A 25329-nucleotide genomic window follows, 5' to 3' on the forward strand; every position below is an offset into this window, starting at 1 on the left:
TAGTGCCTGAGGCCTCCCATACATGAAGGCCGGTGAAGTGGCGGCCAGAAGCGGCTTAGTGATCGCATTGCAGTTGCTCTTTCCATATGGGACCGGTTGCTGTACCCTGTGTTGCCTTTTCCCTGCATCTTTCGCCTCCCGATTCTCTTGGCCGGAGTAGAGACGTCTCAGTTTCTATTGAACTACATAATACTCATGATTTGGCTCTGAACTATGCAATTTCTCGTATCAATCGCCACCTTCTTGCAAACAAAGGAATCTGGCCCGTTGTTGCTGGGATTGCCCTCTCTTAATCGACCCCGATAGTCTGTGGCTCTGTGACTCTGTGACTCACATGCGCTGACCCCCCTCAATGTCTATCCAACAATTGGATACTGCAGCTGACACGAGTACGACTCTGATTGCAAGTCGGTGTTTTTTCTTTCACTCTCAGTCTCTAGGCAGTATTCCGGTACTTTGTTGAACCAATCCAACTGGGTCCCGTTCTAAAGCGCACGCCAACTGCAGCTCTAGTGAACTGTTAATGACGTTGACACATTGGTGGTCTCATCCACCCACTCTCTCGCACTTACCTGGCCAAAGCCAGCTCGACTTTCAATCAATGAGATGCAGGACACACTTAGTCTGGACTTCGCGCTCATGCCGCAGGCTACGACTGTGTTTCGCCACTCTAGGCATCTCTTTTGCTTACCCACTTCTGTTGCCTTAATCGCCCCAAATCGGTTAAATCGGATAGGAATAAGCCTCTAGGCGTACTCGCTTCTAAAAATGCGTTCTGAATCCTCTTACTTCCGTAATATTTAATACTGTCAACAGACTTTACAGACTTTGATTAGGTAGGGAAGCACCGAGAGCCTCATTGTGGACACACCATCATTCTGCTGCCTCTCAACTTCATCCCATCTTTTCAACACATCGGTTCACTGCCGTTGCCACAAGCCCTCTAGTGTGTGGACCAACCTATATAAGTCGGCCCAGAGTGCCTCCTTCCACCCTTTTCACCAACCGACACATCTTCGCTACTTGAGCCTCGATGATAGATATGGGCAAAATGGACTTTTCAACCCTCTTCAGAGGCAACCTAACAGCCATGGCCGAGAACATGACGGGCGGTAGATCCTTCCCTGGTAACAACAGGATGATGGAGAGCCTGCTACCCATGTTGGGTGGACAGTTCAACCCTGTCGTTCGCTCCCTCATGTTTCTATACCAGATGATCGGCTCCAATCTGGGCATTGACCCGACAATGATCCTGACTCTGTTCGGTTTCCTCTGGGCCGCCAACCGGGTCGTCCGTCAAGTGTACGGCGCCGCCTTCCGACTCGTCCAGGACAACTTCATGAGCTCCATCCACATTTCGAGCACCGACGAGATTTACACGCACATGATGAAGTGGCTGGCACTTCAGCCGTTAATGGCTAGCTCTCGCTCTTTGACAGCCGAGACCGTGAGTAAGACCGCGTGGGAAGAGGAAGAGGAGCTCGAGGCTCTGCAGACCAGAACCGTTGCTGGCAGTGGCGACGCTCCGGCGGAGTATCTCAACTTTTCCAACCAGGAAGCCAAAGCTGTAAGTCATACCCATCCCCGACGCGTTTGATTTCCAACAGAGTACCGACATTTGCCTAGCCCCCAAGATACGTGCCTGCGGTCGGCGTTCACGGCTTCTGGTTTCAAGGCCGCTACTTCAGGCTTCAACGAAAGCAGCAGTCGGTATTCGACGGCGAAGCGAGCTATGGGACTTTCAGAAAGGAAGAGGATCTCATTGTCTCGTGCTTCGGCCGGCATCCAGGTAAGCCTCGCCGACCCGGCCTTAGCACTACCCAAACTAACGTAGCTTACAGAACCCATCAAGCAACTCCTCCAATTTGTCAAGGAGTTTTATTACCAGGATCACTACGCTCGCACAACCATCAAACGCCCAAGCCCAGCGCCGATGCGCCGTTACGGCGGCCGCTACAATTGGAACCAGGTAGCCAACCGCCCCGTCCGACCCATGAGGACTGTTGTCCTCGACCCGAGGCAAAAGGGCCAGGTGCTCGCCGACATGAACGAATATCTTCACCCGGCCACCCCACGCTGGTACGCGAACCGTGGTATCCCCCTGCGCCGCGGATACCTCTTTTACGGACCCCCGGGAACTGGCAAGACCTCCCTCTCCTTCGCACTGGCCGGCGTTTTTGGTCTCGATATCTTCGTCATCTCTCTCCTCGAGCCGACCTTGACGGAGGAAGACCTCGGAACACTCTTCAACTCCCTTCCACGCCGCTGTGTCGTGTTGCTCGAGGACATTGATACTGCGGGCCTTAGTCGCGCTGATGAGGGGCTTGACGCTGCGCCGTCCGAGTCAAAGGACAACGATAACGCCAACGGCGACAAGGAGGAAAAGAGCAAGAAGACAAGCAAGGATGACTGGAAGGTGTCAGACCTCGCCCGGGCTCTTAAGAAGGAGGCCAAGGATGACAAGAAGGGCATTTCGCTATCTGGACTACTCAACGCCATTGACGGTGTCGCATCGCAGGAAGGCCGCATTCTGGTCATGACGACAAACAAGCCCGAGTCTCTTGACGAAGCCCTCATCCGACCGGGTCGGGTCGATCTGCAGGTCGGCTTCACCAACGCCACGCCCGCGCAGGCAACCGAACTCTTTCAGCGTATGTACGAAGCCGACGGCGCTTCTCCGGCCAAGCGCGTCGATGGACACCTTGCCCCGCCCACAAACCCGGCGCCGCCCATCACCATGAACGGTGGCGCGTCATCAGCATCGTCCTCGTCGACCCCGTCCACTTCTCGATCTTCATTCTCGTCGCCCGAAAACAATTCGCCACCGGAAGATGCTCCAGTAGAGGCTGAGAAGAAGAACCAGTTTGACGGCGAGGAGCTGAGGCGCATTGCGGACGACTTTGGAACGATGATCCCCAATGGTCTGTTCAGCCCCGCCGAGATCCAGGGGTTCTTGCTCAAGCGCAAGAAAGACCCGAGGAGAGCGCTGAGGGAGACGGCCGAGTGGGTCGAGGGCATGCGTTTGCAGAAGGAGAACAAGACGAAGGTGCTGAAGGTGCAATAAGGTCTTATACAACTCGCCATGGTAGCGAGTCTTTCCTCACCCTCGCTGCCGTATCCTTTGATTGGTTTCCTAGTTTCGCATCCCCCTCCCCCCGGAGGCTCTTTTGTTTATCGGTCTACAGTTCTTCATATACGTTTATGATATGCGCGTTTTAATGATACATGACGGCACATGGACCTAGAAAATACACCCGGAGGCAGAAGCTGAGTCTAATTTGGCGATAAACGCACACAACTAACCAATTTGTGTAATTATTTTTGCTCGTTTGGTAATTGTGCTGGGAATGCAATATGCGGTGTCTTGTAGCCGCGGGGTTTTTTCTTCTTCTTCCACCGTAGCTAGCTAGGTATATTGAGCCACTGTCTTAATTTTCACAAAACATGAAATTCATAGCGTAATATGTTCTTCACGCTGCCCCTGTTTAAGAAACCCATCACGGCAAGGCTGCCGAAGGGTACGCCGATTCCACGTCCGCCTGACCAGGTTGTTCCCCCACATACGCAATACCGCTATGCATCTCGCCCCCGTCGTCGTAGGCATGCAGTTCTTCGTACCCTTCTACCTCCTCTTCATACCCATAGCCCTCCCCTTCCTCGTCCTCATCCCCGTACTCCTCACCAATACCTTCCTCCATGCCCTCGTCAAGGCCAGGAACAGGGGCGAAGACGCGACCCTCAAAATTGGCATCCTCGTCGTCACCCTCACTATCATCCTCGTCAAGGCTGTCGTCTCCGGCAAGCGACATGAGCTCCTCCTGGGTATTCTGCTCTGGGTTAGGCGTACCGGCAGCGCTACCCATCGCAGCCGCGGCGGCGACGCCACGGGGGCCGTTAGACTTGGTGACGCGGTAAGCAGTTCCCTTACGCTTCTTCTTGGGCTCCTTGAAGCGCCGACCGTAAAGCACGCGTTTCTCTGCGTCGGTGAGCTCCAGATCCGGCAGTGGTACATGGACACTCGAGGCACCCGGCGGCGGCGTTGTGTCACGCACGTCAAAGATGCCTGCAAAATCCTCGTCCTTGAGTTTGCGCCCGAACTGGATCGCAATCATCTTGGTCTTCATAATGCCCTTGACTTTGGCCCACGTACCCTGATGAAACCAGCCGCTGTTGTAGATGTCGACTTCAGGCCTCTGCGGGGCGGCGGCGAAGATGCTTGCAATCAGGGGGTCGGTGATATCGCAGATCTGCCAGACTTTGCCGTCGGTCCAGTAGGACTTACCGTCGAAGACGTGGCTCTCGTGGTTGTCGCCCTGCGGTTGGCGTTGTTCGGTGCGCAGGCTGCGGATAGCATGCCATGTCTCGCCGATGTGGCCCGCCTGGAGCTTCCTCATGTTGAAGATCATAGTCTGGTATGTCTTGTAGGCTGGGTCGGTACGCGGGTCGATGCCGTACTTGATGATGGCGTCACGCCAGGGCCCACCGCGGAACTGATAGCCGACATAACCTACACAGCGCTTCATGACGTTTGCGTTTCGGACGATGGAGCCAAGCTTGTTGAGAAGGGAGCGGCGCGTCCAGATGGGTCGTTCCTCCATCGCCTCCTGCATCCTGGCTATGCAGTGGGTGACCTCCTCATCGGTGCCATCGTAAGGCATTTGTGGCCCGGTCGGGATGGGGTACTGGTCTGCTTTGAGAAAGTAACCGATGAGTGTTGGAAGTTGGGTGTTGATGAGTTTGGTCTGGCCGGCCTGGTCGAGCTCGGAGCGCACGTAGGGATTTTGTGAGTAGTTATAGATGAAGGGCAGCGTCATTGGCGTCCACACAGGCGGTGGGATGATGTCTACGTTTGGCCCCTTGTCTACTCCGTCGATGAACTTGAAGTCTCTCATCTGGGTAACTATAGTCTGTCAGCTATCCGTCCATGCAGGTGTACTAGGGTTGACCTACTGTCGCCGGGCATGATCTGGCCCATGAACCTCGATATGAACGGAGATTGTTCGAGGCCCCAATGGAAATCCGCCATGCCTACGTATAGTTAGCTAGCATATTCGAAGCGTGGAAGTGATGATCGTACCGCGGAAGCGATGCGTGTGCTTGATGACCCCCACAGCCTCCACGTCGTAGTTGCCCGCATTGTCTTGCATTTTCCTCCGCAAGACCCTTGGGTTGTCTAATCTCGACCTGGAATAAATCTGCTCTCCCGAAGTGCCTGACCTGGGAACATCGGTCATCTCAACCTCACCCTCCCACGGCCCTTCTGTCCCTCTCTTCCGCTTCCTACCGGTCCGTTTCGGTACGACCACCTTCAACACGACGTTGTGACTAGTGGCACTGTGGGACATGACTGGCCTGCGGAATGGGCTCTCTGGGTTGAGGTAGAAGGGTATTGTGTTGCGCTCTGTGTCAAGAATCTGACATGGTGTCAGTATTTTGCAGGGAGTATGGTAGAATGCCAAGACATGCATTTTGAAAAGACGAGATGTTACCAAAGGCCTTTTCTGTTCGATCCAGATTCATGACAATCATGGGGATCTCAACAGCACCCATGGCCCTTTTCGGGATGGGATAGCGGGGTGCCGAGTGGCTGTCTTTCTGGACAGTTGATGTGCCACGCTGGGTCTCATGCTCACCAGCATCTCCGTCGATTTCCTTGCCAACTTCGTCGCCCAACTCATCATCGACAGGCATGCCCTCGGTGTCCATGGTGACGATTTGTGAATTGCCGTCCTACAACACACATGGGTTGGGGTCGTTGTCTTGTCGTTTTCAACCAAAGCCACTTGATTGGTTGTTTCCGGCTTTTGGGTCTTTTGAGATCGGGTATGGGCGTATATCTAAGATAAAGTCGCTGGATGTAGCGAGTGTTCGGGCCAAGTGACGGGATTTGGATGGGATGGTTCTGAGCCCAGTACTTTGTTGTCTTTGACTGGAATTTTAGATGGTCTTCTGAGCAACTGAGATTGTCGATGGAAGATGCACGGTGCGAAGTGCAGCATTTTCTCGAAGTACTTGAGACGATTTACAGTCCATGCACTGTGCATTAGTGGTCACTACGGCAGGAACCTCATCGACTCTGATTGTCCAGTGACAGTGTAGTGAGTTTCCAAAGGAGAATCGTCAAAACATAGCACTGTGATTCGAACACGTTGGTCCTGTGCGATAGCTTTGGGGGATATAATATCTTAAACCCATGCCGGACGTCTCTATGGAGGCAATATCGGACAGCGAACTGTTGGATAGTCCGACATGAACACACCCCAACTCCAGATGGGGGAAAAACCAACATGTCAAAAGGGCAGAGATCAGAAAGCTGAAGGACACGCGACCTTCACCCATATGGGTAGTGTACAGCAAGCAGGACAAAGTATCAGAGGAATGGAGACAGGCGTCCTTGCGTTTCAGACGTCTCGGCTGGCCAAGGCGTCCGATGGCAAACACTCGTTTCCAAAGAACAGGGCAACGTTTGCTCTGAGGAAGAAGAGCGCATCATGTACGTACGGTGGTGATTTAATGATGCCCACATTGTTTGGGATGAGTCCGAAGTGAAGGTCCCTGCAAGGGCTGGCAGGTGACTTGCAGCGGGCCAAAATACAGTGTGCTAGTCTACGCAGCACGGAGTCGTTGTCGTTGGGTGGCATGAGGGTGGTGTTTACTGTGGAGATGACATGCAGGAAGTCGAGGAATCGCAGCCGTCAAATGTTCCGGAATAACACTGCTGCCGACAAGAGAGATTTGAGGTCCAGGGTCCAGCTCCTCCCAGCCAGTCACAAGTTTCGCAAGTCGGCAGGCGCAGGTCGCCACAAGGGCCTTATCTGACAGAAGGTAGGTACGCGCTTAACACGGTACCTGAGGCCAAGATGTAGTCCAATGTACCGGATCCGTGCACGTCCTGCGTCACTTCCACAGCCTGCCAGTGCCCAGCCAGTGTCCATTGTCACCACCACCCGTCAGCACCTTTTCCCCACCTGTCCCTCCTTTAGCAGTACATGGCGCGCAATGTCACTCGTAGTGTTGCGGCCACAGCTCCCAGCCTATCTGGTAGCTAGCACCTGGCTCTCTCGCCCTGTGCGTCCTGTCCTGTACAGCAATGTGTGTTTCCTGTCCGCAGCGCAGCCCAAACCCCACCCACTGTTCCCGTTCCCACCCAACTCCTGCACAGTACCACCAGTGCCGTAATTACCATTCGTGGTGCAGTCTGTCTCCTGGTGCAGAAGACCTTCGCAGCCTCGACCTCCACTCTCTCAACCACGTCCACTCTTACAGCACACGTCGACTGCGTGTCTTGATCTAGTCCAATGCGCACCTTCAGCATCCCTCCGTCTAACTCCATCCCATCGTCGACAGACTGTCAATATTGCCTTATCTAGCCTCTATCCCCAATTCCAATCCCAATCCCCGTCCGCCATTTGCCCGCCTGCCCCCTTGGCGTCGAGGCCTGTTCCTGGCTGGCTGCCGCGCATTACTGGACCGTCTCCAGCTGTCGAGTACCAAACAACTCTGTGCCCATACCTTTTCACCTTAATATTTCACCGCCGCCGCTAGCACATTAGGGGAGCCCGGCTTCTGGTCCCGCGTCGTCGTCTCACAGTTCACCTGGGCCCCGCAAACAACTTCAGCTTTCCCGACGATCCAAAGAACCCAGAACCCCCATCCTCTTCGAATCTCTCGAATCTGGCTCATTCCTTTCGCTGCCCGATCACTTCTCCTCCCGCCAATTTTGATGGGTCGTTACTTTGTCGCAATCCGCCCGCCAACCCTCTCCTCTAGCTTCCCCCTGCTCTTCGCATCACGAAGCGACGCCATCCTGACAACTCAACCCCAGCCCTCGCCGAGCGACGCCCTCCTTCCATCATCACGTCGACATCAAGCTGCCGACGCGCTCGCTACGACCTAAACCCCAACCGCGGCCTCGCACCCTATCTCATTCACTGCGCATCCGCAAATTGTACCACCACGCTGGCATAGTCCCCTCAATCCGCCTGTCTATACTCGAGAGCATCTCCTAATTGTCTCGATCCGGCCGAATCCCCCCCTGCACACCAGGACCTCGACCGTCCGCCCGTGCTTGCATACACCCCGACCCGTTGGACTTCCGTCCATTTCGAATTAGTGTCTCTTTTTGCAGTTGTTGAGTTGGGCGATTCTGTCGCCCCACGGAGAGGGACATCACCGTGACGTCCAAGATGAAGCGCTTCAGCCAGAGGGTGGTGAGTACACCGTCAATACCCGGCCCCTGAGCCCAGTCCAGTGCGGAATGCGATATTGACAGCCCAGCATGCTCAGCTCTCGCGCGGCAAAGACCCCAATAAGCCCAAGAAGAACAAAGAATCCAAGGATGGCACCGCATCTCCGTCGTCCGTAGGCTCAGGCCGCGATGCTACCCAGTCCCCCAATCCGACTCCATCGTCCTCGACGACGAACCTGACCGACCCCCGCAACAAACCCCTTCCCACTAACAATGCTGGTGCACACACCGGAGATCATGGCACCGCGAACCAGCCATCGCCGTTGAGCAACCAGCAGGGTGGTGCCTCGGACCGCTACGGCTCTGCGGGTGCCGCTCAAGGTGCTAACGGTGGAAGTTCGCCAGCTCGCCATGGGACCTTGCCGCCTACGGTAATCATCAGCCCCAGCGCCCCGGTAAGACTCCAGCCTGATGCCTACCTCGGAAAATGTCACTAACAGGCCTGCCAGCATGTTCCGCCTCCGGGTGCCGCTGAAACCATGCCACACGATCTTGCGCCTCCGAAGGCAGGCACCAAGTCGCTCATGTTCGATCGCCTTCACCAGACGCCCAAAGACGTGCCCGAGGGTCTCAGAACGCCCAAGCGACAGCATTCGTCGAGGTTCGATATTTCTGCTCATCGTGAACTCGAGAAGCTCCCTGGCTTTCATGAGGTCCCCCCCAATCGCCGTCAGGAGCTGTTCATGCAGAAGATTGACCAGTGCAACGTCATCTTCGACTTTAACGATGCTAGCGGTGATATGAAGTCCAAGGAGATCAAGCGACTGGCTCTCCACGAACTACTCGACTACGTCGCTAATAATCGCCAAGTCATCACGGAACCCATGTACCCGAGAGTTGTCGAGATGTTCGCCAAGAACCTCTTCCGACCCATTCCTCCTCCCATGAACCCCCAAGGTGAAGCCTTCGATCCCGAAGAAGACGAGCCCGTCTTGGAGGTTGCATGGCCACACATTCAGGTCGTCTACGAGTTTTTCCTCCGCTTCATTGAGAGCCAGGACTTCAACACCAACATTGCCAAGGCGTACATCGACCACAGCTTTGTCCTTCAGCTACTGGAATTGTTCGACTCCGAGGATCCTCGCGAGAGAGATTTCCTTAAGACGACGCTTCACCGTATCTATGGCAAGTTCCTTAATCTCAGATCGTTCATTCGACGCTCCATCAACAACGTATTCTTCCAATTTACATACGAGACGGAAAGATTCAATGGCATTGCCGAGCTCCTGGAAATACTGGGTTCCATCATCAACGGATTTGCCTTGCCATTGAAGGAGGAGCACAAGACTTTTTTGACGAGGGTGTTGATACCATTGCACAAAGTCAAGAGTCTGAGCATGTATCATCCTCAGCTGGCATACTGTATTGTTCAGTTCCTTGAGAAGGACGCGTCGCTGACCGAAGAGGCAAGTAATTTGACGTGGGAGGTTTGGAGTAAAGCCGATGCTAACTTGCCTAGGTCGTCCTTGGCTTGCTTCGGTACTGGCCCAAGGTCAACAGCACAAAAGAGGTTATGTTCCTTAACGAGGTCGAAGACATTTTCGAAGTCATGGATCCCGCCGAGTTTGCCAAAGTCCAGGAGCCTCTTTTCCACCAGCTTGCCAAGTCTGTTGCCAGTCCCCATTTCCAAGTTGCGGAGCGCGCGCTTTACTTCTGGAACAACGAGTACTTTTGCAACTTGGTCAGCGACAATGTTGAGATTATCTTGCCCATCATGTTTGCGCCACTCTATGAGAACTCCAAGGGCCACTGGAACCGGTGAGTGTACCATTTCCTGAGACCGATGGAGATTTTGCTAATCGCTTCAAGCACAATCCACGGCATGGTTTACAATGCGATGAAGCTCTTTATGGAGATCAACCCGCAACTGTTTGACGACTGCTCCCATGACTACACCGAGCAACAAAACAGCTCCGCTGCCAGAGAAGCCTTGCGCGAGAGGAAATGGGCCTCGATTACGGATCAGGCCAACCAAAGACGATCAGCGAACGGCGCCCCTAGCGCCCCCAGTGCTGGCAGAGCACATGCCGGGTCTCTTTCTCGTGTCGATGAGGTTGACGGCACTGAAGACAACCAGAAACGACTAGACTCCCTCAAGCTGCAAGATGCTGACCGTAGGGACCGCCGGCAAGAACAAGAAGACTCGGTAGGACCCGCCCCCAGACAATGACCTAACCTTTTGCCCTTTGCCCCTTGCCCCTTGCCTGTTGCCTGTCACTGCTCCTCTCTGGTCGGCTCGCATTTGAGCGCTACCGACCGCCCTTGACAACATGGCTCACTCGTTGTTTCGTTTCCATGTCCCGGTTTTTCTTTTCTTCTTTCACTGTACTTTATGCAACATATAACCGCTCGCGATCACTGCTTTTGGAAGACTTGGCTAACCAGACCGACTTTCAGGGCTCGGAAAAGAACGGCGAAGAAACAGCCGATGCAGATGAGGAGTCATGACGGGACTTGACACCACCACCGGATGATGCGCCTTCAACGGGTTGAAGGGTTCAAAAGGGGAAAACTCATGCATGTGTGTTTGTGCTTGAGGGGCGATTCAGAGTATCACCCAGGAAACGACCTCGGGCCAGGAAAACAAGACTCCGTGCTCTAGGGATGGGGCATCGCCGCCCCCGGAACATACTTAATTTTCATGATGTCACTTCTTTATTTCTCTCCTCTTTTGCGAGGATTCAGACTCGACCGGACTGGCTTTGAGTCGTCTCCCGCCCTCCGATTGTCTAAAATCTCTGCCTGGGGAATAGGAAATAGGAACGAAGGGGTTTTTTTTTCTTCTGCCTATGGGAACAAAAAAACGAATTGCGTCGGAGAGAGGAAGGCAGGACGTGGACGAGAGAAAGATAGGACCGGCGTACAAAGGCGAAATTCGGGAGACAAAGCCCCATTTCTTTTCTGCGGCTCTCTCGGAGGAATTGAGGGTTTTCTTCTCGGTTTCTGCCTTAGACGATGAATGAGTACAGACGTAAGACGTCACATATTAGACTTGGGTAACGAAATGACCCCGCAAAACCAGAGAGGTTGGAGCAGTCTCTGGTCCTGACTGGAGCTCATCATTAGTAAATGATCTACGTGAATGAATGATGCTGTGAGGCTCGAAGTTGATTGGGTGGAGGACGGGTACGGCTATTGTAAATTGATATCGGCATTCATTCAAAGTTGGCTATTCTACAGTGCTAGCAGCGAGATCACCACCCACCTCTGCCTCTGTCGTAGCCTCCCCTTCCACCCCTTCCCCGATACCCGCCATTGCCACGTCCGTAGGGTTGCTGAAATTGATATTGCTGCTGCTGCTGCTGCTGGTGTGGCGGCGGCGGAACCCACCCGCCCATGTGTGATGGCGGCACACCAGGACCTGGCGGAGGAGCCCAACTCTGTGGAGGTGGAGGGCCGCCCATCAGAGGTGGAGGGGGCGGCCATGCTCCTTGGTAGCCTTGAGGTGGTGGAGGTGGTGGGAAGTGACCGAAGCCGCCGGCCGCGTTTGGAGGCGGTGGGGGATATGGCGGGAATGCCGGCGGTGAGTGATAGTTCGGAGGGGGCGGCGGCGGTGGTAGCTGTTGGTGCATCTGTCCCCGATCGAGATAGCCGGGTCCTAAGTCAGGGTTGTGCCGGCCGATATCGTGCGGAGGAGGTGGTAGTCTACCCGAGTCGGCGCGGTCCCCGTCTCTTCTTGGACCCCGATCGCGCGATCCTGATCTTGATCTGTAACGCGAGCGGGAATTTGACCCCGACCTCGATCTGGATCGGCTGTAATCCCTAGAGTCGTAACGGCCGCTACCCTTTGGGCTGCGTCGCAGGTCAGGACTGCGACTACGACTTGGACTTCGCGAGTTCGGCGAAAGCCTGCGTCGCTTGAAGGCGGGCGGAGAGTCGCTTCTGCTGGACCGGCCGGGGGAGTAGCTACGGGAGCGGCTCCGAGAGCTGGTTCGACCGCGGCCACCGTCGTTGCCTCCCCCCTTGACCTTTTTCTTTCGTTGCTTCATTTTCTCGCAGAAACCACGGGACCAGCCATAGTATGTCTCCCCACCAATGACCTCGCCCGTGATCTCGTCGAGCACGACGCTCTCGCCCATCTCGCTAAGGTCCGTGTGCTGCTGCTGTTCGGGCTGCGAGGGTGCCCCTTTTCTGTATAGTCTCTCGACATCCGAAAGTAGGTCTCTAACGGCCTTTGCCAGAACCTTGTCTGCCGGTCCTGCAGCGAGCTGTAGGGGTTTGACCATATCAATGGACATCGGCTTCGTCGAGTTTGGTGTGAGGTATGGCAGCCAGTTGGCGGCTGGCAGATCGAACCAAGGGGTGTTTGGATCGCCGTGGATCGAGGGAATCATGTAAGGCGCATCTTTGGCGGGCTTCGAGGCCAGATTCGACCCTGTCTGATCCTGTCCCACAGGCTTGGACAGCTCCCCACTGTGAGGCGCTTCACGGACAATTTCCCGAAGCTTGTTGTTGGTGCTTCCTGAAAAGTACCTCTGATTCTCCCAGAGCCCTAACAGGTCCTCCAACTTCTTTGCTTGTTTGGGGCAGTTTTGAAACTTTGCAGCGCCGTGGAGTAAGGGGCCCAGGTTGGCTTCCAGTGCGGTCGCAAAGCGCGCATCGCGATCCCGCACAACGACGTGATACAAAATGTCATTGATAATGTAGAGAACATGCAGGCGCTTTCTCCGGGTAGAAGGCTTCGTTTTTGCATCATCGGAAAAGGAGTTGGAGAGGGCGGCTAGATATTTGCCCAGAGCGCTGACGCGCGCCGGCGAGGGGACCAGATTCTTCAAGATCCAACGCTTGCATTTCTAAAAGAGGCAGTAGGAGTTTAGTCGAACTGCAACACTAGGCACACACAGAGACAGTGACAGAGAGAGAGGCCGTTGGAGGACATCAAACCTGAACGTTGGTTGGCGAGCACTGGTGTATCGCGTCATGGAGGAGGATGTGGAAGGCCTCAATCTCGGGCCGGGTGAGGGAAATGGGCTCTTTGCGGAAGAGGATGGCGCTGAAGGAGGCCTTGGCTATCGCCAGCTCAGGGTTTGCCATCGTGATCCGAGTCGCATTCCTGCCAGGCAGAATAGAGGGTTGGCAGCAAGCAAGCAGGTGGAAATAAATGGTTTCGGGGGGAAGCTGAAGCGGGATGTCGTAGTCGAAGTCAAGCTAGAGCTAGTACCGCAGCAGCACTTGGATACCTGCCGCCACAAGCTTCAACGGCTAGGAAAGGAATATGCAGCTGAATGCATTCCTCCGCCATAAATTGTGGCTGAGCTCCCAGTGAGGCTGACGTGACGAGAAGTCGACTGAGAATTGGGGATTCTGGGCGGCTTCTTCCGTAGTGCATCAAGGGACCCAGGTTACCCAGTGCGAATCGCAGCTGGCGGCGTCCAGCCTCACTCCAAGTTGCAGCTATCCTGGAAGGACACTCGCCCTTTGAACCCGCGCGCAGCGTTCTGAATGGACAGGGTGAAGCCAGCTATAGATCAGTCGCAGGTTCGCGTTGAGTACTTGGCTGAACTTCTGGTGTCCATGCAGCCAGGGTGACGTAATATCGTGTTGCTTACAGACAAGGAAAGCACTGATGGACGTTTTGCAGTACAATGATTCATTCATTCATTGGCATTCTGCTATTAGTGCCAATGCCCCTACAATGCGTCTGCATATAGAAATAACCGCCGTAAGCACTCTGCTGCGAAATACAAACGCGAGAAAAGAGGCATCATTTCCTTCGTGTCATCTTCAATGGTACAATGTACGGTCAGATTCGACCGAGCAAATAATTATACTACACGAACTGGTGTCGATCAGATTCCTTCCACCGCCCGTACCTATGAGAAGCGGTCGCCCTTTGGACTTTTGAACGGCGTGCTGCTCTCGTATTTGCTCTTTTCGAATACTCTCTGCGATTCCGTTGCCGGGGCGTGGCGGGTCGGGGCGGGATCGGAGCTCGACTCCTGGCTGGGAGAGCCGGCGGTATCGGTACGTGCCTCGCCGCCCATGGTTGACGAGGAGCCGGGCTGAGCGGCAACGTTGTCTCCGTATTCGAGCGACTGGACCATTTCCTTCTTCCTGCGCTGCTCCTCAAAGCGGGCTGCGCGATCGGCGTTGATGCTTTGCTTGGCAAAGTAGTAGGCGGTGCCGCCGGCTACGATGTGTCGGGATTAGCTACGCACTCGCGACAAACGAAGTTCAGGTGACCACATACCGACACAAAGGGAGCCCCATCCGAGCCTGGGAGACAAGAAGGTCAGCGTTCTCAACGGTGAGAGGGGATTTGCGACGAGTCAAGCCTACCAGAATGATTTGACCTAGGATCAGGCATGGTGTTAGCCAAGAACTTGAAACCAGATGCGACGGTTGGGGAACGGCTTACGGTGTTCATATTTGCGGCAGAACTCGAGGTTAATGTTCGACAGAACAAGACGATTTGCAGGATTGACGAGATAGCAGTTGTTCGGTCCAAGTCGGAAGAAAGAGGGAAGAAAAAAAAAAGTAGCCCTGTCGGGAGTTGGTAGCAGTAAGTTGAGAACCCGGTCAATCGGAGGGCAAGTTTACCATTGAACACGCACTGTAGAAAGTGGGATGGTCTGATGATGGAGCTCCCCGGTGGCTTGGCCTTCTGCACCGTGCACGCGAGTTTGTGGACCCCGAATGAGCCAAAGTGCCAAATCAAGGCTAGCCGGCACAGAGGCAGTTGAGGACGAGGTACGTACTTTCTCCTGGGCTCCAGCCAGGGACTGGATGCGCCGGACCCAACGACATTAAGTGATGTACAGGGGCTTACAGCGGCAGACCAGGCTGTGGGCTCGCCTAATTACGGAACAATTAGTGCCCAGCACGTTGGTCAAGTTCCTCAGGTACCCAGGGCCAACGGCCCCTGTAGTGTGCACTAAAGGTGTGCCTTTCCCACACCCAAGCTGGAAGTAAGGTACTTGGGGCCCTCGTACCTGTTCTGCCTTGAGGCACAGTAGCTCGCCCAGTGGCCCAGTGGCATCTCTTGGACCAGTCCAAAGTCCCGCAACGGGCTCCCAATCCTTGCCCAATGACTGAGGGCTGGCAGAAACGGAGAAACGGCTCGGCAGGGTCATATGTCATTATGGATATTGCTACCTTGTATAGGCCATGGCCTTGCTGCGGCGGGACAGGTACGTCGCAAGTCGTAATCGACGGCAGTGTTTGAATGGCGAGTCCCCTCAAACCTTACGTACATCCCACCACGTACCACTGCTGGCCCCCGTCAGTGGCCTCCCACCACCACCTCACACACTCCACGTTCTGTCTGGCACCGCACGGCACCGCAAAGCACTACTGCGACCTGCGGCCGGCCTGCAACCTGCGACCTGCGACCTGCGACCTGCCTTTCTCTTCCCTCCTACGTCCCTTCCCTACCTAGTTTTGGACGGTACCTCCCTCCATCCCCAGGGTATTAGACCACCAAGGTACCCGCGAATCAGGTACACCACCCACACTTGCAGTCCCAGCAAAACGGCTGGGCATCTCATTGCTCCAAGGGGCCATTGCAATGCCAGTTTGTCGTCAATCACAACCACTACCATCGTCACAACAAAAAAAACACCCAACCGTCACTTCTCACGCGCTTCCCTCTGCGACCCTGACCGTCCGCCTCTTGGTCATGCCCTCTTGCGCGACCCAGTAGCTTCGAAACGCCCGCCCAGCATCATTATGCTCCTCAGCCCTTTTGCACGGCCGTCCATCCCACTTCTCAGAATCTCTCCGAACTCCCACGCGCAGCAAACTCTCCCGTCCGCTTACCCATCCTTGCGACGCCCGAATTCCTCTCGCCAACCTCAAACCCGGCCCCTTTTAGGATAAGCAGGCGTCAGCCTTTCTCTGAAGGCCCGCCGTTGATGGGCTCATGAGGATATACTTGAAGACGTGGCTGTAATGGGTATCGGCACCCTGGGCCCCGCTGTCGTGTTCTGCTGCCAACATGGCTCCTCCTGCTCAGAATGGGCCTGATGGCTCTTCACTTGTCTGTCACGCCAGCCCGCGAAGATTGCTTGTACTATATGCTGACATCCCTTGCAGAAACCTGTTTCGTCGCTGAGGGCGCAATTCGAGAACATGAACAAGAATGGCGAATCCCCCGCGCCTGGCCCCTCTCCACCACGAACAATCTCTCCGGCTCCGAAGCCAGACTTCCTTCGAGATACGAAATCCTCCGCCGAAGCCCTCCCAACCCCCCCGAGGCCACGAGACCGCGCGAGTATTTCGATGCCCTCCCTTCCTCCCCCGCTGCATGAGCCAGTTCCTCGCTCGCCGGGCCGCACCCCAGGGGTCCCTCCTACTCTGAAGCCGGAGCCGGTGAAGGCTCCCTCGGTAATGGTAGAGCCTCCACAGTCGCCTCCCAAAAACCCCGTCTCCCGGTTTGCGCATACCGATACACCTTCATTCTTGAACGCCGATTCTGGGTCATCTACTCCCACAACTCCAACGGGCCCGCGGCCGTTCAAGATCCCAAGCCGTCCTCATACTCCCTCGCTCGAACCGCGGCGATCCCCCAGACTCTCGGCGTCCCAGCCGCCGTCACCACCCCCGCCGAGAAGATCCGGGGAGATACGAAGAGACACCAAACCTTCTATACCCCCGCCCATCAACCGTGCTGAGAAGCCGTCGATGCACTCACAACCGAAGCCTACCTTTGCTGACCATAATCTTACTGCCGAAGGTCGGGGCAGGCTCAAGGAAGAGACGTCTCCCTTTAGCAGCCCACCTAGCAGCCCTGGCAGCCACCATGAACCGGCGCCTCCGGTACTTCCCACCAGACCAAAAGCGCCAGCCATGCAGACAGAGCCGCCGCCGTCTCTGCGGGGAAGGCCCTTGGATGTGGGGTTTGCTCCCCCGCCGGTCCATCACTCAATCATGACGAAGAGAAACCAACGAGACCATGAAGTAAATGGTTTCGTCAAGGGCCAAATCACACCCCAGATCACTGGTGAGTCTCGGCCTGTCGTACCAGCGCTTCCCGCGAGACCCCAGACGATTGCAGAGGCCCAACAACGGCCAGCGAGCATCTCAATGACCATGAAACCACCTCCACGGCCTCCGAGACCAGGCGTCAATACCCAGTCAGTCTCCGAAGTTCAGCCTCCGCCCAAACGGATTGTGTCGACGCCTACTACCACACATCTTCCGCCCCCAACGCGGTTGCCTGGGCGTTCGAACACAGTGACAGATAGGACATCGGAGAGGGTTGCACCTCGCCCACCGCCGCCACAGCCGCCTCAACCCGCCCAACATGCGCAACAGCAGCTAGCCGAACCGTCAACGGCTCTAATACCATCCAGTAATACTTCCAAGGTCGAGATAAATGGCAATCCGACCTTCCCGGACCCTTCCAATGTCAACCGGAGACCGCCGTATATAAAGCAAGGCGTGCACGAGATTCAGACCAAATACGACCCCCGAACATTCGACGTCTGCGGCGATCTCATCTGTACAACTGGTCACTTGACACGGGTGTGGAGTCTGCGAGACGGAGAGCTTCTAATGAGTTTCGCTCATGGTGAGGGCATCAAAGCCACAACGGTGGCATTCAAACCTGGCAACAATGTGGACGAGGAAGGACAGCGACTATGGATCGGTAACAATTTCGGCGAGCTTATGGAGGCTGATATCGCAACGCAGAGTGTAGTTGCGACCAAGCCGGGAGCCCATGGCCGGCACGAAGTGATCAAAATTTACCGCCACTACAATGAGCTATGGACATTGGATGAGACCGGTGGCTTACTCGTCTGGGGCCCAGATGAGACTAGCACGCCGAACTTAACAAACAATCCTCACCAGGCATTCCGACTGCCCAAAGGCCACTCGTTCTCTATAGTTATCGGAGAGGAACTATGGCATGCGACTGGAAAGGAGATTCGAGTGTTCGCTCCGTCGTCGGACGGGCAAACTCAATTCCAAGTCCTGGTCCGCGCTCTGGTTCAAGATACAGCGGGTGAAGTGACATCGGGAACCCAAGTGCGCTCGCATCCTGGCAAAGCGTTCTTCGGTCACGCCGACGGCAAAGTGACCATTTACAACACACAAGATTTCAACTGCCTTGGCATCGTGAACTTAAGCTCTTGGAAGATCAATTCTCTCGTAGGGGTCGGCGATCACCTGTGGGCAGGTTTCAACACCGGTAAGGTCTGTGTCTACGACATGGATTCAACGCCATGGACTGTCAAGAAGGACTGGCAGGCTCATGACAAAAATCCGGTCGTCAAGCTCCATTATGATATCTCGAGCTGTTACCGAATGGATCGTCACCAGGTCATCTCGCTCGGCGCCGACAACATGCTTCGTGTCTGGGATGGTTTGCTGCAAGACGATTGGCACGAGACGGAGATGAAGGCCATGGACTCGCAGTATTGCGAATTTCAAGACCTCAAGGTTCTCTGCATGACTTGGAATGCAGGTGCTTCCACACCACACAGTCTTCGATACGCACAGGAAGACTCGGCGTTTATCAAGAGTCTGCTTCAAGCTAATAGTTCACCGGATATACTCGTCTTTGGATTTCAAGAGCTCGTGGACTTGGAAGATAAAACCGCAACAGCCAGTAAGTTGTAGTTTCCAAAACGGCCAGAATCATGCTAACCATACCCAGAACGCTTCCTAAAAGTCAAGAAGAAGGAGGGGTCTGATCAGGAACGCATGAGTCACCAGTATCGCGACTGGAGAGATTTTCTTCTCAAGAGCCTAGACGACTATATGCCGCCAGATTGTCTGTACCATTTGCTACACACGGCCACTCTGGTTGGGCTCTTCACCTGCATCTTCGTTAAGTCGACGCTTAGAGATCGCATCCAGAACTTGAGCGCAGCAGAGGTCAAACGTGGCATGGGTGGCCTGCACGGCAACAAGGGCGCCATTGTTGTCCGATTCATGGTTGATGACTCCTCTCTCTGCTTCATTAATTGCCATCTGGCAGCTGGTCAGTCTCAGGCCAACAGTCGCCACAATGACGTGGCCGCCATTCTCGAGGCACAAATACTGCCACCCGAGCGGGATCTCAGCACCCGCCTCGACAGTTTTGTTGGTGGTGGAGACGGCACCATGATTTTAGACCACGAACTATGTTTGCTCAACGGTGACCTCAACTACCGCATTGACACCATGTCTCGCGATACTGTTGTAATCGCTGTGAAGCAGAACAACCTAGCCAAGCTTCTCGAGCGGGATCAGCTCCTCGTGGCGAAACGGCGAAATCCTACCTTTAAGCTTCGCGCATTTGAGGAGATGCCAATCACTTTCGCGCCGACTTATAAGTACGACGTTGGGACAGATAACTACGATACTAGCGAGAAAAAGCGCTCGCCAGCGTGGTGTGACCGACTCCTGTATCGTGGAGGTGGTAGAATAAAGCAGATCGACTACAAACGACACGAGGTCCGTGTATCTGACCATCGACCCGTCACGGGCAGGTTCAAGTTTACCGTCAAGAAAACCAAGCCCAAAGCGCGGGCGATGGCGTGGATGGACTGCCAGCAGAGGTTCGAAGACCTCAAACTGCGCGAAATTAATGATGACAAGTAGGTGCCCTAGACATTGCCTGACGAGACTATTGCTGATCCAACGTTACAGAATGTCTTACCTGATAAACGTCATCGGTTATGACGAAGCTACCGCTCGGAGTATTCTCCGACCCGGAAACGACCGCAGCTCGAGCAAGTCAAGAGAGGCGTAAGCGGTTTTCAAAAACATACTGACATGACCACGATTCTCAATCACGGATTAGATGATAAGACGCGCTGAACATGGGCCGGATGAGGACAAGGTTAGGACTTGAATTACAAACGGGGTTACGACCGGGGCGGGGACAAGGAATCACGAAGCGGATGGCATGAGACTCTTGAGCACCCACGACTTTGGCATTTAATGGCGCAGCTTAGACAGAAAAACATCGGGTTTCATTTGCCCCCAATACGAGTGGGATGAGAGACATCTTATTGCGGCTATTGGTTTCGACAATATCTGCATGCTTTCGGCGAATAGCGTGTGCTGGCCACCGAGTAGCAGGGACCAGCGACGGCATGGACAAGAAGTAATGAAAAAAACTAAGATTGCGTACATCGATCAGGTCTTGTTGCTGCTGCTTCAATTATACCCCGAACCTGCTCCAAGGCATCATTCTAGGCGTTGCCATCTGACTATTTATGAGGGGTTGGAGACTGATGCGCCCAGCCATTTTCCGGGCCGGATCTTGCAGAAACGCGCGACGCGTGTAGCACGGTGGGCTCGGGTAGGCAAAAGTGTGCCTCGCATGAGTTTCTTGTCCCTGAACTGGCATTGCATGGGTGGCTGCTGCCGCCACAACAGCCGGCAACCAGGGGGCCAGAGTCTGTCTATATGACGTTACTGCAAGCAGACTAGGTGTACATGGTCACATCAGTGTAGTCATTGGTTTGGCCCGGTATCAAACTCTATATTAACCACCCTTTTACGGGGAATTGGTGTTCTATCAATGATCGAAGGGGAAAGGCTTGAAGACCTTTGGAAGTGAATGACGGCATTTCAAACAATGCGTTCTGTTGGGCCGGTTTTTTTTTCTCTGGTTTTCGGGTTCAGCCGCTCCCTCTCGGCGTAACTTTTTGTTCTTTCCATCCTCTACAATTTCAAAATTTCAAAACGTTCCACACACGCACACAGACACACAGAAGGACCAATGGCTCATTCGCTGCTCACATGGCGAGCAGTGCCTTAGCACCAGGCTCGCTGCAGACGTAGATGACGTCATGGTCGTCAGAGAAGCCATTGAACTTAGTGGCGGAGCACTTCGTGTAGGCGCCCATGTCCTCGAAGTAGAGCCAGTCGCCGACGTCGAGCTCTTGGTCGAAGGAGATGGTCTCGGTGATGCGGTCGATGCCATCGCAGGTGGGTCCCCAAATGGAGTAGCGGATGCCTTCGCCGTCAGGGCAGGCGTTGGCAGCGGGTGTGTCGTAGACGGACAAGGGACCCGCACGGAGGACCTTTGCGACGGGGTGTTGATGGTCGAACATGATGCTCGAGAAGTTACCGTACAAGCCATCGTTCACATAAACCATGTAACGCTGCTCGTTGAGGGTGGGATCGTCGACGGTGCGGCGTGCGATAATGTTGCAGGCGATGGTAAAAGCCGATGAGACATAGTAGCGACCGGGCTCAGCAATGATGTTAACGTTGCTGCTGACGGGGAAGTACTCGTCGAGGGCACCGCGAAGAACGGCGGCCATGTCCTCAAAGGTGTCGCCGCAGAAACCGCCGCCGATATCGAGCGTCTTCATTTCAAATCCATAAGCGCGGCCTTGCTCAAAGACCTCATAGGCATCGTAAACGGCCTTGTAGAAGGCCATAGGATCCGAGGCGCCGGAGCCGACGTGGAAACTGACGCCGACGACGTTGAGACCAAGGTCCTTCGCCACACCGAGGAGCTCGTTCGTGGCCTCCTTGGCGGCACCAAATTTCATGCTCAGGCGACACAGGCTTGACTCGTCGTCGGTCATGATGCGCAGGTACAGCTCGGCCTCGGGGAAGAGCTTGGCGATCTTGCGCAGCTCGTCGGCGTTATCAAACGTCATCTGCTTGACGCCCATGGCCTTGACGTGGCGGACATACGAGTTGGTCTTGCAGGGTTGCGCGTAGATGATGCGCTCGGGGGCGGTGCCCATGCTCAAGACCTGGTCAATCTCCGTCTTGGAGGCGCAGTCGAAGCCGGTGCCGAGAGCAGCGAGGAGCTGCAGAACCTTGGGGTCCGGGTTGCACTTGACGGCTGTTTTTGTTAGCATGGTGCCGATGATTAGACAGTGAATTGCAGGTTCCGTGACTCACCATAGAAAGGCTTGACGCGCGGCAGGTTGAGCTTCCAGCGCATGTGCTGGCGGTAGACCTCGCCGAGATCACCGACGAAGAAGGTGTCTTCATCGCCGGGTTCACAAATCTCATGGTCGATGCTCTCCACACGGTGGCGCAGAGCATCGCCAATCAGCTGCTTGGGGTTGATCACGCCATGTTTGCTGAGGTGGTGGGCGTGATCGACAAAATGCGAAGTCTTGAAGACTGGTTGATAGGTACTAGCATAATTGATAGTATCTGGTGCAAAATGCTCGATCGCGGCTGTTGCCATAACCATATCCCAAGCGGTTGATCGGGGTTTCGTGGTTGGGGAGAGTTTGTGGGTGTCGGAGGGTTCTTGATGGTGTCTCGTACTGTCGGACTTCCTTTCGACGCGTAGAGAAACTAGCTTGGCAGCAAAAGTTTCCCGGTGTTGGGTTGATGCGTGATTAAAAACCTAGAACGACAAGAGGGTTCTAGGGTGGTCGAAAGCGGTAGCAGACAGAACCCTCAGTGGTCTGACGAGGTCTCCTCGACTCCTCCTCGGCGAGAGGAAGAGGCTTAAAACCCGTCCTATGCGGCAGCTGGTTGGGGGTGGGAGAAGACGGGGGCGTCTGGTGAAGCAAAGCGTCGAACAAAAAGAACTCGAGCTTCTGCTTAGACGACTGCAGGTGGAGGTGGGATGGCGTTGACGATGTGCAGAGTCTTTCGAAGGCTGAAATCTTGGTCACTGATGAATCTCACGGCCGGAGGAGCCGTGCTGGGCTGTTGTGCCTTTGAATTGACCAAAGGCTAAGTCTGGCGGTAGGAAGGGGCGATCTTTATAGCAGATCTGAGAGGGCACAACTTGGTCAGCAGAGGTTCTCGAGTATGAGGTGTTTCTCGACAGTGGCGATCGTCTTGGGTAAACAAGAGTGATTTTTGCTGTTTAGTTCAGGAGCCAGCTAGCAGCGTAGTAGTGACGACAATGCCATGTGACAGACGAGGTCTGAAAGTTGCGCGACTGCGGGCGGGGTCTTCTTCCGTTTAAAAAAAAAAGACGGGGACCTACCCAAGGTTGAAAAGTTGGACGGTAAGGCGAAGCCAAAGTCCAGGTAGCTGTATAACAATTGCTGTGGTTGCGAGAGGCGTGAGTTGTGTAGAGTTGCGGTTGACGGTGAACCTTGGTTGGTGTTGGAGACTAAACCTGTGGCGGGGGGTCCGTAAAGGCTTTTTATTGCGACGGCACGAGGGTTCAGGTTTCGTCTGCCTTCTCCGGGGGTCCCTCTTGGTACCTTATTAGTGGAGCTGATGGAGGTTGGCCACACGCGCGCACACAAACAAACACCGGCCGCCCACAATTTTCGTTCAAAATTTTCCCTTGTCAGCGGTCCAACAGTAGCAAAACAGCCACCTCGCCCTACTGTTGTAGCTGCTGCATTTGCCTTGACCCGGGCTCTTTCTCCAGCGTTCCCGGCAAAGGTTCAACCTGTCTCCATAGAAAACGAAGTTCGCTCACCCACCTGGCCCTCTGAGTCTCCGACAAAGTACCCGTCATACCCAGTTTCAATATCCGTTACATTCAGGACCAAGGCAAACCGTGATCCAGAAAGGCGTTGTACATACGTATACTACAAAGACCCGGCGGCAGAGTCGAGTCCCGAAAAGTACTCGTCCCACCCGAGTCCAGAGCAGCAAAAAGGAGCCCGCTACCGTTATCAAGCTTGGAGTACCTTGAATCCTTGCCCTCACCCGCCATAGTTTGCGCTTTCTTCAACGTGAGGTCATGTATGGAGTACATCCGATCACCCATGCCGCTCAGACACCGGGATATGCAGAACAAGGTACGGATACCGCAGTGGATGTACTGCCCGTACCGCTTAATTACTGACAAAGAGAACTAAAACAAGTTGCGGTACGTATCTCGTCCTAGTTCCATCGGGAACTCCATCCAGTGGTGGATGTGGAGGGCCTCAACTTGGAGGGTTGGTTGTGGTCGGCATTCATCCACCATTACGAATCCTCGCATTGGTATGGAACGCAGCTGCACCATTGGAAGCGGCATGGACCACTTTGGACTCCATCCCGTGCATCACGATTCACTTGTCCACTCGCTCCATGTTCCATGTGCAGTGCCTGTTTGACCGTCTCTGATCTTCGATACACCATGTTTCTCCGATGCAGGACCAGCGCAGCGCATCCGCGCCGTGCTCTAGGCACGCAGGCCCCAGCCACACCTTGATTCCTGATACTCGACCATCACCAATTATGCTGACACATCGGTGTTTTCAGACCGCAACTCTGAGTCCTTCTAGAAGCCGGCCAAGCAGCTCCCCAAGAGCTTTGCTTCGCTGAGTCCTGCGCCCCTCTGGTTCCATTCTGCCCCAGCTTCCGCTGCTGTCAACCATCGGAGGCTAGTTAAGTGTCCCCTCTTCAGTTCGAGCCCTTGTGGGTGACAGATGCTGGAGACATTTGACCCGGTCAACCCTAACTCACCGTCTTAAACGCCGATGATTCTACTAGCATGTCGTGGTTGGTTCATTCACGAGGTAGCAACCTCCCGGGAATCGTCTTAATCTGTCCGTGTCGGCGGAGAGTAACGGCTGCCTCTTTGTCTGCTTCAGACTCTAGACCGCCGCCACCCATGCCTCGCTTGTCCTCACCAACATGCCGACAAATTCCCTCACACATGTCCACTCGGACAGCTACCATAATTAGCCTGACTCCCTGCACTCCAAAGCACCCAGCTTAACTGGAAAGCTTTGCGTGCTCCGCGCTCTGCTCCGGCTTAGCTTTTGTCACAAATCGCTGACATGGTGGTAATGTGTCTGGCCAAACGGCCACTCAGGGGAAATGCACAGTGAACAAGCCAGCACACAGCACAGGAGTATATGCATTTCATAGCCTTTCGGTCACCTCCTACAGCGCGTATATGCGGCATTGATCGTCCTGGCTGTGAGCACTCCAAACCCCAGATCCTACCGGGCTGCCTCCCGCCAACGGCCCAATCGGGATGGCTTTCGGTGTCATAGGCCCTACCGTCCCATCGAGCGTCGTGAATCGCAGTGCCGCGGCCAACGTCGATGTCAAGCATGACCACCACTTGGGAAGGCACCTTGACAATTGTGGCACCCGGCCTTTGGTGTGACGTATGCGGGGCATCGTCTTCGTCCAATTTTTCGTGCCAATCGATCAGTCAATCTACGCGCTATTCCTGGCCTATTCTTGGTTGCATTTTATTGGCTCTTGCGACTGCTGACAGCCTCACATGTACTCAGCGCTTTAGTCCGACGATCCAA

General features: G+C 54.8%; 7 protein-coding genes across 7 annotated transcripts; 3 read left to right on the forward strand and 4 right to left on the reverse strand.

Annotated features, from left to right (window-relative positions):
- Window positions 1–1033: 1033 nt before the first annotated feature.
- On the forward strand, window positions 1034–3064 carry EsH8_III_000482 (BCS1 N terminal-domain-containing protein; the record flags this gene model as incomplete). The annotated part of the gene is made up of 3 exons (XM_083262207.1): window positions 1034–1567; window positions 1627–1789; window positions 1842–3064. 3 exons carry the CDS (start codon window positions 1034–1036, stop codon window positions 3062–3064), a joined length of 1920 nt encoding a protein of 639 aa, XP_083122694.1.
- A 433-nt stretch (window positions 3065–3497) lies between these two features.
- EsH8_III_000483 (transcription factor TFIIIC subunit TFC1) lies at window positions 3498–5706 on the reverse strand (the record flags this gene model as incomplete). Its single annotated transcript, XM_083262208.1, has 4 exons — window positions 3498–4900; window positions 4951–5028; window positions 5078–5414; window positions 5467–5706. The coding sequence occupies 4 exons, from the start codon at window positions 5704–5706 to the stop codon at window positions 3498–3500; spliced, it is 2058 nt and encodes a 685-aa protein (XP_083122695.1).
- Window positions 5707–8186: 2480 nt separating this feature from the next.
- EsH8_III_000484 (protein phosphatase 2A regulatory subunit RTS1) lies at window positions 8187–10696 on the forward strand (the record flags this gene model as incomplete). The annotated part of the gene is made up of 6 exons (XM_083262209.1): window positions 8187–8210; window positions 8278–8643; window positions 8698–9654; window positions 9708–10006; window positions 10058–10394; window positions 10646–10696. The coding sequence occupies 6 exons, from the start codon at window positions 8187–8189 to the stop codon at window positions 10694–10696; spliced, it is 2034 nt and encodes a 677-aa protein (XP_083122696.1).
- Window positions 10697–11846: 1150 nt separating this feature from the next.
- EsH8_III_000485 (RNA polymerase II-binding domain-containing protein) lies at window positions 11847–13282 on the reverse strand (the record flags this gene model as incomplete). The annotated part of the gene is made up of 3 exons (XM_083262210.1): window positions 11847–11956; window positions 12024–13041; window positions 13133–13282. The coding sequence occupies 3 exons, from the start codon at window positions 13280–13282 to the stop codon at window positions 11847–11849; spliced, it is 1278 nt and encodes a 425-aa protein (XP_083122697.1).
- A 779-nt stretch (window positions 13283–14061) lies between these two features.
- On the reverse strand, window positions 14062–14615 carry EsH8_III_000486 (DUF4748 domain-containing protein; the record flags this gene model as incomplete). The annotated part of the gene is made up of 4 exons (XM_083262211.1): window positions 14062–14378; window positions 14439–14464; window positions 14528–14541; window positions 14607–14615. 4 exons carry the CDS (start codon window positions 14613–14615, stop codon window positions 14062–14064), a joined length of 366 nt encoding a protein of 121 aa, XP_083122698.1.
- A 1569-nt stretch (window positions 14616–16184) lies between these two features.
- Window positions 16185–19928, forward strand: EsH8_III_000487 (Endonuclease/exonuclease/phosphatase; the record flags this gene model as incomplete). The annotated part of the gene is made up of 4 exons (XM_083262212.1): window positions 16185–16226; window positions 16283–18800; window positions 18849–19773; window positions 19826–19928. 4 exons carry the CDS (start codon window positions 16185–16187, stop codon window positions 19926–19928), a joined length of 3588 nt encoding a protein of 1195 aa, XP_083122699.1.
- Window positions 19929–20922: 994 nt separating this feature from the next.
- On the reverse strand, window positions 20923–22349 carry EsH8_III_000488 (pyridoxal-dependent decarboxylase; the record flags this gene model as incomplete). Its single annotated transcript, XM_083262213.1, has 2 exons — window positions 20923–21989; window positions 22049–22349. The coding sequence occupies 2 exons, from the start codon at window positions 22347–22349 to the stop codon at window positions 20923–20925; spliced, it is 1368 nt and encodes a 455-aa protein (XP_083122700.1).
- Window positions 22350–25329: the final 2980 nt, after the last annotated feature.

This window comes from Colletotrichum jinshuiense, chromosome 3, assembly GCF_051148585.1.
Source record: "Colletotrichum jinshuiense chromosome 3, complete sequence".
Lineage (NCBI taxonomy): Eukaryota > Fungi > Ascomycota > Sordariomycetes > Glomerellales > Glomerellaceae > Colletotrichum > Colletotrichum jinshuiense.